Source organism: Seriola aureovittata, chromosome 5, assembly GCF_021018895.1.
Source record: "Seriola aureovittata isolate HTS-2021-v1 ecotype China chromosome 5, ASM2101889v1, whole genome shotgun sequence".
Classification (NCBI taxonomy): Eukaryota; Metazoa; Chordata; class Actinopteri; order Carangiformes; family Carangidae; genus Seriola; species Seriola aureovittata.
The window spans coordinates 17,281,177-17,297,355 of NC_079368.1; the positions used below are offsets into that span (position 1 = coordinate 17,281,177).

At 42.4% G+C, this 16,179-nt stretch overlaps 1 protein-coding gene across 1 annotated transcript in view; it reads left to right on the forward strand.

Moving 5' to 3' along the window:
* cds1 (CDP-diacylglycerol synthase (phosphatidate cytidylyltransferase) 1) overlaps positions 1-16,179 on the forward strand; it is a 31,159-nt gene that overhangs the window by 6,861 nt on the left and 8,119 nt on the right. Inside the window, exons 2-9 of the mRNA XM_056375632.1 lie at positions 6,197-6,354; positions 10,232-10,328; positions 10,443-10,540; positions 11,651-11,790; positions 13,514-13,572; positions 14,357-14,439; positions 14,787-14,874; positions 15,725-15,793. Of these exons, the coding sequence (XP_056231607.1) occupies positions 6,197-6,354; positions 10,232-10,328; positions 10,443-10,540; positions 11,651-11,790; positions 13,514-13,572; positions 14,357-14,439; positions 14,787-14,874; positions 15,725-15,793 (792 nt within the window). The remainder of the gene's footprint in view (positions 1-6,196; positions 6,355-10,231; positions 10,329-10,442; positions 10,541-11,650; positions 11,791-13,513; positions 13,573-14,356; positions 14,440-14,786; positions 14,875-15,724; positions 15,794-16,179) is intronic.

Genomic DNA, 16,179 nt, shown 5'->3' on the forward strand with positions numbered 1-16,179 from the left:
CGACGCTTGCCGTTCGGCGCCGGTGTGTTTTGGCCTCGAGACTCCAGACTGTCTTCTCCTGCTAAATGGCCCTTTTTGCTTTGTGCTGCGGGAAGCTGGAAGTTGCTGTTTGCAGCCGTGCTACTTGAGGTCAGTGTTTGTTGCTGATTAGCCTAATTCCGTGCAGCATGAGTAAACCCACGTAGGCCTGAGCTTATTCATTGATCCTCTCCCCTGTGACCGGAGCCTGGCTCTGCTGCTGCTGCTGCTGCTGCTGCTGCTGCTGCTGTTGCTGCTGCTGCTGCTGTTGCTGCTGCTGTTGCTGCTGCTGCTGCTGCTGTTGCTGCTGTCTGCAGGTCAGCGCCTCACAGGTGTGGAGACTTGTTCTGTCTCCAGCGTTGCTACGTTTTCCTCCTCGATAGCTGCCTCTCACTGCTATCAAACCTTCCAGGCTGAATTAGAGTTGTCTGAATTAACACTGTGCTTCACTGGTCCTTGTTCCTGTTACTGCTGATCAAGCTAAATGCTCTTAGATTCATTTGATGCAGCAGGTTGCGGCGCAACGAACTGAACTGCTTTTGTCGGCCGAGTTTGTGATGATTTCAGGGTTCATTCAAGAATGTAGGAGGTTTCCGTTGCAGCTGGTGACACTTGAAAACTGTACCAACTAACAAGGACCTGTTGTATCCTTAAAGGTTTTACTGATAGATTTAGTGAAGTTCTTTTTAAATGTTATGTTTCTGTTTAAATGCAAAATAACGGCAAAGATGCTAAGTCATCGCACCTTGACTAAACTTGTCACCATGAAAGGTTGTATTGAGCCTGTCAGAGCTACAAACAGTTCTGTTAGTGTGCCCATATTGTCAGTCACACTTTATGGGATCACCATGCACATCCCTAATCAAACTTACCCACACTTAGACATGCTGGAGCAGGAAACAACTTTTTATCTGCAGGGCACAGTGGCACGACTCGTTGGTTCACTTACTCTAAAACAGTCTGTGTATTAGTAGCTTTGCTGACATGCTCCCAAAATGTCTTTTTAAAAGTTAGAAATACATCAAACTAGTTTAAAACGTTACATTTCTATCACGAACGTTGGAAATCTTCATTTTGATTTAATAATAATGTTAGTTTGTTGATTTTTCTCTCCTAATATTTCTTATTAACAGAATTATCTTTGTCTTTGTGAACAGTGACAGTTAATTCAGTTGTCAAATTATCTGTTTTTCTCCTGAATTCTTACAAAAATACAGATTTTTACAAAAATACATTTTAGCATCAGTTAATAAAGGTGGGAAAAATCTTTTTACAACAGCCATAGCTGAGCTTGGAAGCACCTTGAAAGAATAATAATTAGGTGTATAACACTCAGTAAAGAACTACCTGCACATGCATACAATCACACTGAGTGAATCTCTTCACAACATCACACCGGTTGTTTTATTTTTGTTTTTCTTCTGGTAAAATTGAATCACCTCAATAAATTTACCAAAGATAAAACAGTGGTTCTTGTGTTAGCATTAAACTGTTCTACCTCTCATGAGGTTTTGACAGCTCTCCTGTGTCAGGTACTGTTGAGTGGTTGACAAAGTCATCGTTGTTTTATTCAAATGAAATGAGGTGCTCAGATTTTAATCAACCGCTCAGACACAGAAGAACTCGGCGAGCTTGGAATATGGATACGGTGTCATGTCGTGGCTTTGCAGAAAGACAGGTTTTAGTCGAGGCAGGTAAATGTAGAAGTGAAAAGACTCGTCTTTCATGTTTCACACTGAATAGTTTTGATGTTTCAGGGTGAATGGAGAAAATTTTAGCATTTTTGGTATTTAAGATAATAATAATAAGCTAAATAAGTTTTTTCTGTTTATTGATTAATCTATTAATAGTTTCAGCACGAGACAGAAGTTGTTTCCACATATAAACAAAAACAACCGTGTGTTTGATAATGCAAGTGGGAGCGCCGTGCTGCAGGTACTGATGACATGAACACGGCCTTAGTGCAGACGTGGCTCGAGCTGCTTGTCACTTCTCCCCCCTCTCTTCCTCCTCCTCCTCCTCCTCCTCCTCCTGTCTCTGCAGAGAAGGCATTAATAGCCAGGAGGAGGACAAAGACGACAGTGGAGGTTAGCTGAGCTGCAAGGACAGTCATGCTGCCGCCTTAATGTCTCTGACTGTAAAAAAACAAAACAAAAAAAAAACATGGCCGTCTAGTAAAAAGTGAATATTCGGATGCACCACCTGCTGTGGCCGCCTTTTGTGTTTCATCTCATGCTCCGTTAGCTGTGTTTTCTTCTTGTGTTTGCTGGTGTTGATTACAGGTTCTCAGAGGCCCAGGATTAGTTTGACTCCATAGCGTAACTTGGATTGATATCACACAGATTTTGCAGCAGCGTTGTTTGACTGTGATTACGCAGCGGTTAGCACGCTTTTGCTAAGTAAACAAAAGATTAACAGTGTTTGACAGTTTAATTAATAAGCTTGAGTACATTCATCCCAGATTAAGCCGTAATAACGTTGCTCTGCATGTAACACGTTTGTGTGTATGAAGTAATGGATCGGCCAAAGACACGAGGGTGAGAACATACCACCAGGTAACAGTCACGTCATCATGAAAGTTTGTTCTGTTCTTTGTTGGACGTCTTATTGTGTTGCATGTGTTTTCTGTTTCTCACACACACACACACACACACACACACACCACACACACACACACACACACACTGGTGTATGTTGTGCTCATAACCTGTGTGAGTAATCCAACATTTTTAGTTACTTGTTGAACTTTTCATCTTTGGTGACTCATACTCTGCAGCCTGTTAGTGAGTATGACCCATTATGTGTCACTAACAGTGTTAGCTTGTTTCAGTCTGGGCTTCAGCATCTCGTCCAATTTAAACCGATTTTTAAATAAACCATGATCACCAGGAATCATCTTTATCAAAAGCCGCTAATATCAGCGGTTAAATAAAAGGTTAACGTCAAATAAATGTCACTTATATAACGGGACGTTTGTTTCAGGATCAAGCACATCAGATGGAACGAGAGGTGAATCTTAGAGTTGGTGAGTTTAGACAGATGATTAATGGAAAAAAAAAATGAGAGCGGCTGCCAATATAGACCTGAGATCACATGGTGTGACACAAGCCGAGTACAATAGAGAGCAAACTACGATTATATTGTTGTATTTAATGTTTCAGGTGTTTGTTTCTTGTTTTGTTTTTTTCCCATATTATGACAAGTATCATGAACAGCGGGAAATACTGCAATATTCGATAATATTGAATATCAGCTCAAGCCTAGGGAATATATCACAGTGAACATTCCCTTTTTTACTTTCTATCTGAACACACCGTAAAACTGACAAACTTGTGGGCAGGTATTGATTGAAAGGAATTTGTAAATGATCACACTAAATGATGAAAACGAGGACAGTAAATGAGGCAAGATGGATAAATATTACACCTGAACCAGTTTCACTTTTTCGGAACAATATCAATATTCAAAGTTGGATCTCTTCTTTTTTTTTTTTGTGCTGCAACAAGCAATTATTTCATGATCAATGAATCTGTCGATTGTTTCCTCATTTAATTGATTAATTGTTTTGTAAAATGTCAGAAAATAGTGAAAGGCGGCCACTATGTTCTACGTCTCTTCCTGTTTGTCATGTCATTTCACCAATAGAGTAGATATTCAAGGCCACTGTAATATCCCGAGATAATATTCATGTTATAATTAAGTACAAAGAAAAGCAGCAAATCATCACATCTGAGAAGCGTCAAAATGATCAAAATAGTTCCAGATTAATTTTCTCTTTGTCAAATAATCAACTATTAATCAAGTAGTCGCGCAGCTCTGTTTTAATATATAAATGTCCGGGCTTGTATTGCTGTTCTGCAGGTGTGTAATGTCTGAGCCAGATTCTGGGATATACCTGTTTTTATGATGATTATTTTTATTTACAGAGAGACTGATAAATAGTCGAACCATGGCTCGTGTGTGCTGTAAAATTCGGAGAGTATTAGTCCGTCTCACTTTGACTTCGGTGTCAGGTGAATCTTCCACGGACTCTGTTGTGTTCTTTCCTTTTTCAGTCAAGGTATGTAACCAGCAGTCAGACAGACAGGACCCTGCAGCCTTCCACTGTTTCAGCCTTTCCTCATTAAAACCTGAGTAGATATCTACAATTACACCTCTTCTCCTCTGAACTCCAGCAGCAACTCAAATGACCCTTTCCCTCCTTCTCAGCCCAGACCTGCTCCGACTTTCAACGCTCCCCCAGCTAATTATAAGATCTGGCCGAGATCAGAGACCTTATTTCTAAACGAAGAGCTCTCTGATTTAACCCTGATGCCCTCGCTCACCGTATTTAGCCACGTTTTCAGCAAAAGCGACCATGAAAGGAAACAACTTTCCAGGAGCGTCGGCGAGGCCATCAAGCGCAAAAAGGAAACTTAATCTCCCACAATGAGTGTGTGAGCTCAGGAGGAATTTCTCTTGGTTTTAAAAATAGACTCGTTCAGGGAGAAAAAGCTTCTCCACTCACTGCTTTGTTACACGATCGACCATTACTGGTGTTAACTGAAGAGCTGAAGTGCTGGGCTTAATATCTAGGATGTCACTTCACTTACTAATTAATGATGGTAGAGCGTCGGAGGCTGAGCCAACAATCCTGATGTGTGATTTTCACAAATATGGCTGCAAGAGAGGCTCGTTATTTTATTTTAATTTAATCGTATTTATCTTAATTCATTCATGTCATTTTTAGATTTTAGAAAACGAGAAAAATCGATAGAAAATATTAAATATCTTCTACAATTTTGAAAAGCGCTGTAGTTTATCCTTCAATTTTTTTTTCAATATTTTTTTAGGGTTTGTGGTCCATAATCAGCAGCCAATGTGCATTTTCTCCCTGTTTTTATCTTCACTTTTCATCATGTGCTGAGTTGTAATTGTTGCTTTGTTTACTGTAAACTCAAGTGCACTTTTTTTAAATTAAGGTTGGTGAAATGTAAAATGATGACCCTTATTTGCACTTGAAAGAAATCACTGAAATCAAATAATATTACATTAGCAAGTGGAAGAAAAATAAATGTACCTTTTTACGTGAAGGTGAATTAAGCCTCCAGGAAGTAAATTATGACTCAAATTGTAACTATAGCAACAAACCCAGGACAGATTTGAAGAACAGGTTTTGTATAAAGTGAACACACAGCTTTAGATTTGACTGTTACATTCACGATAGAGGCTTTTTTTTTTTTTTTTTAAGAGGCTGCGTCTGTTGGCTGCGTTTAAATCCAGATTAAAGATTCATTAACACTATTAAAGATGTTTGGCTCCGAAGCAGCAGCCTGTTAACCTGCTGACACCAGGTGTAAACTTTCAGCTCACTCGTGCTCGGCCTGTAATCCTCAAACTTTCTCCTTTTTGGTTTTTTTTTTTTTTTTTTTTTTTAAGTGCAATTTGCAGATTCTGTTTGGTTGGAATAATATGATGAAATATTATAATGGAATTATAATGTTCAGATTACCTTTTTAAAAGTGGATGTTTAGATATTAGATATGTCATATATAAAAGATATAAAGGCAACAAAACGAAGTGTGGAGTGTCTCATGGAGAGTGAAGAAGGAGCTTCTACCTTCCCTCACAGTTGTAATTCAGTAGATATTATGTGGGGATAAGGTCACTGACGCTCGGATGGTTTTGAATTCCTCGAGGCTGCCGCTGGTTTAAAAGAGGAAATTACAAACACACCCACGTGTTGCTCCACAGTTACTTGCAGACCTACTTGAATCCCAGCCAAGCTTCGAGGACACATGGCAGCACTTCTGTAGTTTCCTCCTCCTCTCAGCCGCCCGCTCGGGGCCTCCGTTTAGACGGGACTCTATTTGACTACCTCAACATTTACTTGTCGTTTGCATCATTCACAGGAGCGCTCGCAGCTCGCCGTGTCCCTACTCATCTCTTTACAGGATGATGATGATGCTTAAATATTTCCCTTTTTTCTGTTATCACAATGTGCACACTGCCCTGTTGTCTGCCCGTGTTTTCTACACTGACCCATGTGTCAGGTGAACACTCGCTATCTTAAGTCACTATTTGAATATCTGTGTGTGTGTGTGTGTGTGTGTGTGTGTGTGTGTGTGTGTGTGTGTGTGTGTGTGTGTGTGTGTGTGTGTGTGTGTGTGTGTGTGTGTGTGTGTGTGTGTTCTGGCAGGAGGCCGACAGTGACGACAGGTTGGGCCTGCAAGTCGACGCAGAGGGAGAGTGTGACGGTGACTCCAAACCAGACACTCCAGATGTTCCTCTCTCCACAGCAGACACAGACAACACTCCACAATGCCTGAACAAAGCTCTGGAGGGCCTGCCGCCCAGGTACGACACACATGCTCACGAGACGGATGCCAACAGCTGTCGCTTTGTTCCTCAAGTGCATCGTGCAGTTGGTCACGGCTTAGAAAAATTCCTCTGCAGCTTGATCCTGCCACACAGAACCAAATGAAGAAGAATCAAGGATCTGTTGACATTTAAGCATTTAGCCCTGCAAGTCTAAACTCTGTCTAAGATGGTCGCAGACCGAAGCGCCGTGGTCCGCCGCTCGACTGTGAACCAAAATGTAAACTTCAGCCTTGAGGGTTTAAGTTCTTGAGCATAAAATGTGCAAAACGGAGCATAAAATGTGCGGGTCAGATGACTCGGTGCCTGAAGTGTTGAGTATGTGTCGGCTACTTCAGCCGTAATGTTTCTGTAACAAGCGGTTTCCTCTCCATATTTCATGCAAAGACCCCGACAGTGTGATTGATCATCCTTCCCCTGCGCATGAAGGTTAATTGGACCAGAAATAGATCATATCAAGATGGCAAGAAGAAAAGATCTAAGTGACTTTGAAAGAGGGTTTATTGTTGGGGTACAGTGTGTGTTTCAAGAGGAACGGTGACCGCGGTCTGGATTTAGATCCAGGTGAAAAACAAGTAAATAGAGTCGGACATTGTTGTGGACGGCGCGCATCTGATGCGCGTGCATTAGAGCGACTCTCTCTCAGGTTGAGTGAGAATGTCACTGCAGGACCTGATCGCACTGCATCAGCGAGAGCAATATCATATAGAGATATTATAGTAGGGTTACAGTACGTAAACCTCTCATTACATGAATGTTCAGTGGTGCAGAAACCAAAGGCACTATGTCTATGGAGGTGCCGGCAGCTGAGTCATCCTTTGCGATATTCTCCACAGGTGTGTGGCGAACACCAGGAGAACGGTACAGGCCTGAGAGCTTGACCCCTACAGGGAGGGGATCCGGTGGCTCTGTTCTGCCGGGGAGGCGTTTCACCAGGGCCATGCGTTTCCTCAGAGAGAAGGGAAACTACAAATCAATACAGAGTTGTTCTGAGTGATCACCTTTATCCTGTGAGGGATGATAGTGGCCCCGTCCACAGGGCACGAGGCGTCACTGATGGTTTGATGAGTATGAAAAATGATGCGATGATCGCTATGGCTTTCACAGTCACCAGTCAACCTAAACTGAGGTGCTGGCGCTCTCCACCGCCATCATTAAAACACCAGATGTGGGGGAATAAGACACTTTTTAGTCTGGTTCCCCCGAAACCTGGTTTGGTTTTCCCCCTTGGTACAAACCGAAATTCGACAATTTTACAAACTCGTGAGCTGAATCGGAGCAAACCAACTTTAGGTGTTTCAGAGCAGAGTGAGTGAGGTGTCTCTCCTGTCACCCTACTATGATTGTGTATCTTTATATGAATAAACAAATTCAACAGGATTGTAATAATAAGTCACGTGGCTAAAATAGTTTGTAGATTTTGAGAGAAGTCGGCCTGCGGGGCCTGTGAGGAAGAAAAAACAAAAACAAATCCAGTTTCCCTCAGCTGACACACCTTGTACAAGTCACTGAACCGTATTACTTACTCAGCTGAATCTGAATGTCAAGGTGTGAGAAAGGTGTGTGTGTGTGTGTGTGTGCGTGCGTGTGCGTGTGTGCTGACAACCTGCTATTTCAACTATGATTTATTTTTTTATTTTTTTTCATGCAAGCAAAACTGTTGTCATTGTGTCAAGGACCAGAATAACGCTTAGGTGTGGCAACTATGGCGGGTGCCACAACTTCAACATAAACACAACAAAGTAAAAGTCTTAGAAATGCAAATTTAAAACTCTCCACAATCGACCATTAGAAGAAGCACCGTCACACAGTTTGGCGTTGGAGGTTCTGCGCCGGCACCTTGAACAGCGCACAGGAGGAGGCCGTGTTCGAAAACGCAGATGAGAAAGCGGAGGGCGTGACCAATGAGTGACGGCCAGGTCACAGGGCTTAAAGGCTCATGAAGAGGGGAGCGCTAATCCCCTGCGGGCTCGAAACGGCATTGGAGCTGGTGTGCTGCAGAGAGACCTGCGGATGAACACACTGCGGAGGGGGAGGGAAGAAAATAGAAGAGAAACAGATGGAGGGATGGGGAAGGTGCAGTGGAGGAGGAGGGGGGAGGAGGGATGGCGGTGAATGAACGTAACTAGCGAAAAGAGCAAGATGACTCATGAGATAAGGATGAATAGAGTGACCTGAAGGTGACGGGAGGAGGAAGGGTGGAAGTTTCAGTGGGAGAAAGTGAATGAATGAAGGGATGGGGAGAGAGAGAGAGAGAGAGAGAGCTTTTTTTCCTCATGATGCAGCTGTTTTTCTGCTCCATTCATACAGCAGGCAGCAGCCTCTCAGTCCTGCTTGGCTCCTGTGCAGCTTTCAGTTGTTTCCTCTCTATTGTTTTGCTCGCAGGCAGCACGCCATGCAGTGGTCCGTCCCACAGCGACACCGACCCGACTGCATGACGGGTGCTGGGGAAAAGCACAGGCCTCTGTACATATTTTGTGTCACAGCACGAGGGGTTGACTAAATGAATTACTGTTAGGTTTAGATAATTAATCAGCCACAACACCTCAATACCTGATAAGAAAAGGATGCAGACTTCAACTGTGCTTCACCGCAGTGTCGTTCACTCGACTGTGTGGGTAGTCCGGCCCGCGGCCCGCAGTCTATGGTCCAGCCTCCGTGAAGTCACCCACAAGTTTTCGGCAGAGCGATTTTGAAGCTCAGAGTGAGCTGCTCAGAGTGAGCTGCTCCGCCGTCGCCATCTTGGCAGTGCCTGACTCTGCCCCTAACTCCTAGCTAATCCTAGGGGCGTGTGTGGAGCTGAGACTTCGGTGCATAATGCCGTTTTGTGGCAAGCATACACTCACCCACCTGTCACTCAAAGAGGCCACGCCCTCAATTAATACGTAACTTTAAGCCTTAATAAAATGTAAACAGGCTGTAAACATGTTTTTTTCTGCTGTAAAGTTGGACATTTTAACTTCCTTTGCATTAAAAAACAAAAAAACATCATGTGCACAAGGTAAATAAAAATAAATAAATTGCTTAATTAAACATTGCTTCTATTCAATGTTACTACAACTTATTCATATGAGTGATGGCTGCTGGAACAAAGCTCTATTTTTGAACCGTTTTTGATCTGCACTCTGGGGACTGTCAACCTTCGTCCTGAAGGAAAAAGCTGAATCTCACCGTTCGAAGGTGTGTGGGTCGTCATTTAAAACGGAGCCAGCTGTATCTGTCTGGTGTACAGGTGATGCTGAGGTTAAGCTGCGACTCACTGATCAGCTCCACTAGACCGTTTTGATTACGAGAACTCCTGCTCTTTAAAGATAGATTTCCAAACCGTGACGCCGGAGAAAAAAGATTGAAATCGATTCATCAAAAGCAGGTAGAGTAAGATCATAAGATCAGTATATATTATACTTTAATCCAAGAGTTACTGGATCGGTTGCCGTGAAATTTCATAAAGACATTCACGGTGTCCAGATGATGAATCTTAAATGTTATAAAAGCAGCAGCTATGACCACGTACCGTCCTCTTCTCTGACGGCAACTGACAAACGCCTCGGGGCTTCCTCTCCTCTCTCTCTCTGCCGCCCCTTTAACTCCAACCAGTCAGCTGATAATAAATAAGCACATCAGCTGTGTAAAGTCAAAGACTCTGCTCATCGTGATCCACTATTACAATTTCATGGCTCTAATGTTGAATTTCATGCAGTCCGTGCTTTATAACTGAAAAATCCAGAAATACTTTTCTCTCCCTTTTTTTTTCTTGGAAAGAAAATTCAAATGAAACATAAATGATTTGATGAAATATTTATGTGAAGAAGAAGAAGGAAAAATATCACTAATTCAAAGTTTCCATTCTCCACAGATGGAAGAACTACTGGATACGAGGGGTTCTGTCTTTAGCCATGATTTCAGGCTTTTTCCTCATCATCTATATGGGACCTGTCACTCTTATATTAGTGGTAAGTGGCAACGAGTGAAACCGAAGCTGCATCCATCCTACTGCGTTTTCTTTATCTTATGATTCATTTGTCTGGGATTTCCCGTCTTGCTGCTGCTCCTGTCATCTGATGTAGGTCATGACGGTCCAAATCAAGTGTTTCCAAGAAATCATCACCATTGGCTACAGGGTTTACCATTCCTACGAGCTGCCCTGGTTCAGGACTCTCAGCTGGTAAGGAGAAAAGGATTTCACGGTGAAATATTTTATGAACGGAGAATGTTTTTAGCCTTGAAAGAGCGGCACACTGCAGGATTTTAACTTTTTAGTTTCAGCTCAAATCTCAACGCAGCAAATATTCTCGTAAGATATATCTCACGGAGGTGAAGATGTTCCAGGAAAACAAAGCTTTGTTAGGTCAGATACACACTATACATCATATCGGGAAGTACTGATAGAAGATGCTTTTACACCGGGGGTCGCTTTCAAACATATAAAGCACTTCATTCATTTTGGTGGTGACCAAACCGTGTCTCTGTCATCAAATATTTCAAAGACAGTAAACCCTTTGATCAATCGGGCTTCAGATTTAAGTAAAGTGCTTGTGTGAAGACGCCGTTTGAAAATTTTGAGACATTTAGTTTCTATTTGGCAAATAAGAAAAACGTGTTTTGCAAAAAAATAAGTTTTAATTTAAAGTACAGAAGCTCATTCATGTATCAGCACTAGTACTGAGAAGGAATAAAAACCCAGGCCATTGTTAGGTGTGTTCATTCTGAGCCGTCTTTATGCTTTAATGGTATATACGGAGATTAAATAAGTTAGAAAACAGACAGTATTTCTAATTTTTCCAGTCGTGTAACTCTGCTCTTCCTCCGGTGAAACGCTGACTCAGTTCAGCTTCGTCTGCAGGTAGTTTTTTCTGAATATGCTGCACCCACCTGCACCTGCAGAGCCTAAGTTTGCTTCTGTGTCTGTTCCAGTGTTTTTGTTAACAGGTCACCTTTGCACACACACACACACACACACACACACACACACACACACACACACACACACACACACACACAGCAGGAGCAAAGATCACTGCCATGCTGGCAGTAAATGAAGGCTAATTGAAACTTGCCCCGTTCACCAAGGCCACACGTCATATCAGCCCCTCACACACAAACACACGCAGCAGGTTAATGTACAGTGGGAACGCTTTTTGTTTCAATACACAAGTTCACATTTCTGCACGTAAAACAAACTCTTTCATAAAGTAAACTCTCATCAAAACCAAACCCAAAATAACAAAAACAACATGTCAACAAAAACTAATCCCCTCTGTCTCTTTTGTTTCAGGTATTTCCTGATTTGCGTCAACTACTTCTTCTATGGTGAAACCGTGGCGGACTACTTCGGGGCTCTGGTGCAGAGGGAGGAGCCTCTGCAGTTTCTGGCTCGCTATCACCGCTTCATCTCTTTTGCTTTGTACCTCGCAGGTGACTCTCACCCCTCGAGACAATACTGAGTCCTGTATCTCCGAACACACACACACACATGCACACACGCTCTTTGGCCCCTCTGCTCCCGCTTTCTTTTACAAGAGGTGGATTACGTTTCAGCAAACTGTGTGTATGGTGGAGTTGAGTCACAAACAAACATTACGTGGGAGAAAAATAGAAGGAAAAGAGCAACAAAAACCTCAGGGAGAACTTAGAATATTAACTTTCTTTTAACTTTAGTTTCCTGAAGCTTTTATTTGCTGATAGGTCGGTTGATTGCTCTGCTAAGCTGCAGCCGGATGTGTCATAAAACACTGAGCTGCGGCTTTTATCTGGACTCTCGGTAAACTAAAGATCCGCATGCATTGTGTGTAAAAGGAAGTGGTGGTTAACAAGTTTTCCACAATAATAACAATGATGAATTTTATTTGTTTAGCGCTGTTGACAAGTATAAAAGGATAAACTTTAGTGAACTCTAGCTGAACACAAATAGTTTACATTTGTGTGTGTTTGAAGAAGCAAATGCTGCTTTAATGTTCCAGAGTTTTACAATGTGAAGAGTTTTTAAACTTCCCTCCAATAGCTACAAAGAAAACCCAGATCGATTGATCTCTTATTTATGGTACAATGTACAAAATACCGCATGTTAGTAATACGCTTTTTGCAATTGGAAGCTCCTTTAAACTCAGGACACATCCTGTCATTTACCTTATCATTCTGTGGTAATGCAGTGATGAATCAATCCCACCTGTCAGCTGCACTGCTACTTAATTAGGACTTTTAAGCCGCTTTCACACTGGTTAAAAAAACCCACTTAGAAATTCACCCCTGGGTCAGATGATCAGATGATTGTGCAGTAGACGTGGGGGATTTATCGGCCGATCGATCGGCAGTGATTTAAACACGACACCCCGCTAGTCTTTAACCCTCTCCTGTGCTGCGACGTCTTTCCGAGCGCAAACGAGGAAGAAGACGTCAAACCAACAACTGGGCTCGTAAAAAATATATTTAAGAGAAAACAAGGGCAAACATTAAAATTGTTGTAAATTAATCTGAATACGCACTTTGCATTTGCAGAAGATTTCACTTCATTCCTGTTGGATTGCACTTCTCTGATGACGGGGATCGCAGCAGCAGCAGCACTTCGACTTTCATTATGCTGCTGCTGCTGCTGCGACGCGGAGGTTTCCCTCTGGGATGAATGGAGGTTCTGTCCGCTGATATCTCGGTGGTTAGTCTGAGAGTCTGAAGCGGGGTGAACGCGCTTCTCCCTCAGTCTTGCTGACACAGTTGTCTTTCAGTCGAGCGGCCCGGCCAGACGTCAGCTGCGGTTTGAAACCCCGGGGACACTTTGAAGCAGACAGCCAATTCTCAGTGTGTTGGCGGTAACAGCTCCCCACCCATCCAACACCCCACCCCACCCCCTCCCCCGGGGGCCTTCCCAGGTTCACGTGGACAAACCTGACACAGGAGCTTTCAGCCGACAGCCCCCTCAGTGTGAAATCACAAGCCTGAATTCAAATCAGTGTAAAATATGCATAGTCACACGATTTAAAGATGTTTTGTGTGAAAGAAAATTGTTCAGTCACCGGCATGCTACACACTCCTCCCCATACAATATATATGTATTTATTTATCATTTGTTTATTGTTATGATTATTTAATATCTACTCTGTATCTGAGAGTAAACGCTGACAGCATGTTATCTACTCTTTCACAGGTTTCTGCATGTTTGTGCTGAGTTTAGTGAAGAAACATTACCGCCTGCAGTTTTATATGGTGTGTATCAGCCAAGTAACCCTCCTCTTCCTCCTCCTCCTCCTCCTCCTCCATCCCCTTCCACTGCCTCCCACTCCCTCTGAGAAGATTTTTGGAAAACTCATTTTGTGCTGTGATGCTGCCATTGTAGAAGTCTTTACTCCCTCTTGTTGAACCGTATCACTGCTCACATTACTACGCACAATTTGATCGTGCATAAACGCAGAACTTCTGCAATGGCGTCAGCTTCATTTCACCTCACATACGTCTGTTGTGCTTTCTCTGCACCTTTTTTTTTTTTTTTTGTGCACCACATTTCATTGGCCCAAACTAACTTTATTGACTATTTTGCATTTAATGACTAATTGAGTTTTTATTTTTATATAAATTGTTTTGCAGGCAGATTTATGCAAACTGCCTTAATTTTGGGAAATTATCATTTTTTTAATAAGTGGCAACTTATGAGCTAAATTTCCTGATTTCACAATGCTGCTGCTGTGTTGCTGTTTTTAATTTAAATTATTTTATTTTTAATGATTTTGTTGCATGAACCTTCACAAAATTCCTGTTTGAATATGTGTTGACATGTGTTGTCATGACGTCATCTCTCTCTCTCTCTCTCTCTCTCTCTCTCTCTCTCGCTCTGTCTGCGTCCCTCACCTCGTTTTGTGTTTTTTTTTTTTTTTTTTTTTTTTTTTGGTCTGTCCGTACGACCCCGCCATCTGTGACACGAACCGACTCCTGAGTGAGCGCTGCGACATTCCGGTGCAGTGACGCTGTTTTGTGTTTGTGTTTGCCATTCCAGTTTGCTTGGACCCATGTGACCCTGTTGATTGTGGTAACTCAGTCCCACCTTGTCATTCAGAACCTGTTTGAAGGAATGATCTGGTAAGCAGGACACGGACAACACAGACCAGAGGAACCTGCCTCGTTGTGTCTCTCTCTCTCTCTCTCTCTCTCTCTCTCTCTCTCTCTCTCTCTCTCTCTCTCTCTCTCGACAGTCACCACATACAGTTTGTGTCGTCGCAGCTGTGCTCGCTGCCGTCCAGCTAGAAATAAAACACATTCTGTTAAAGCTATGTTGTGTAAATCAGTTTTCATCCAAATAAGTAACACATTAGAATAATTAGTTTTACAGTTTCATCTTCAGTAAGAACTGATCAGATTTTAGTTTTGTGGTTTGCTGTCGTTTCTTCCGTCGCGTCTCAACTCTTGTTGAAATTCCTGTTTTCCAGGTTCATCGTCCCGATCTCCATTGTGATCTGTAATGACATCATGGCCTATCTGTTTGGGTTCTTCTTCGGCAGGACTCCACTGATCAAGGTAAATCGAACATCATCTCATTGATGATAATTACACGCGAGAGAGATTTACATACAAGGTAATATACCTATATGTATATTACAATTTACCTAAATGAGTTGAAGAGTTTTCTGTCCATCTTTGGTCCAGCTGAGACATCGTGACTCTGTCCTAAAGAGATGTTTTGGTTAGAGAACATGTGGTGTAGAGGCCGCTGTCTGACGCAAGAGACATGGTCGTTCTATAACTGAAGTGTGAGCCCAGTCCGTCCTCAGAGTCGTATTCGCAGAGGTTGCATTGTGTTGCACCTGATTATTTTTGGGGGTGTTGTTGGACAGACGCATCTGAGGAGCGGAGGATGTTCAGATTGGTGGCGGATCAGGACGCTTCCTGGACTCTTGCCAGTCATTGCTTCCTGGTCCAAGTGAGACTAGATGTCAGGGCAGGCCGTGAACATATGGTTGGGGTTGATTGGGTTTGTCTGTTATATTATTATTATTATTATTATTATTATTATTATATTATTATTATTATTATTATTATTATTATTATATTATTATTATTATTATTATTACTCCTACACGTGCATGCTCGGTCATTCTACATCAAATAGTTCTTCCTCCAGCAGTGTTGTGGTCAGATAACTCTGCTAATAAATAACTCCCAGAACCCCATTCTTAAATAAATCCCTCTTGGACGTTGAACTCCACGGCTGCTGCTGCAGCTGCATGTTTATCCACAGAAGAAGACTTCAGTAAGTCAGAGGGAGGAGAGGAGGTTTATTTTAAATCACACGTAGGTGGCGGTGAGGCTGAGTAAATACCACATGTCATGCTGATGTGAAAGACGTCCTCTGTCTCTGTCTCTGCAGCTCTCGCCCAAGAAAACCTGGGAGGGCTTCATCGGAGGTTTCTTCTCCACTGTGGTCTTTGGCTTCATCGTGAGTACATCACATTTGCTTTTTGCTTCTTTTTTTTTTTAAGACTCTCTCACATATTTTCCTTTTTCTACAGGCAGGAAATTGTGTTTTGTATGTTTGGGCCACTGTTTGCAGCTGCTGATATGCTCCCAACCAGAGAGAATGGGACGTCTAAATTGCGTTTGGTTATCTGCACGAACAGCAGTGTAGATAAGAAACGGCCATTGGAAAAAAATGTATGATTTGTTTTGGGTGGTGGATGTTGGCGGTGTCCCATCATGCTTAACAACCGTCACACACTGTTTTCATTTTCAGTTTCTGTCTCAAGTTGTAGTTTAAATTGTATTTTTGTGATTTTAAACATAATTTTTGCTGCATCTCAACATTTACTGATCAATTTCAGTATC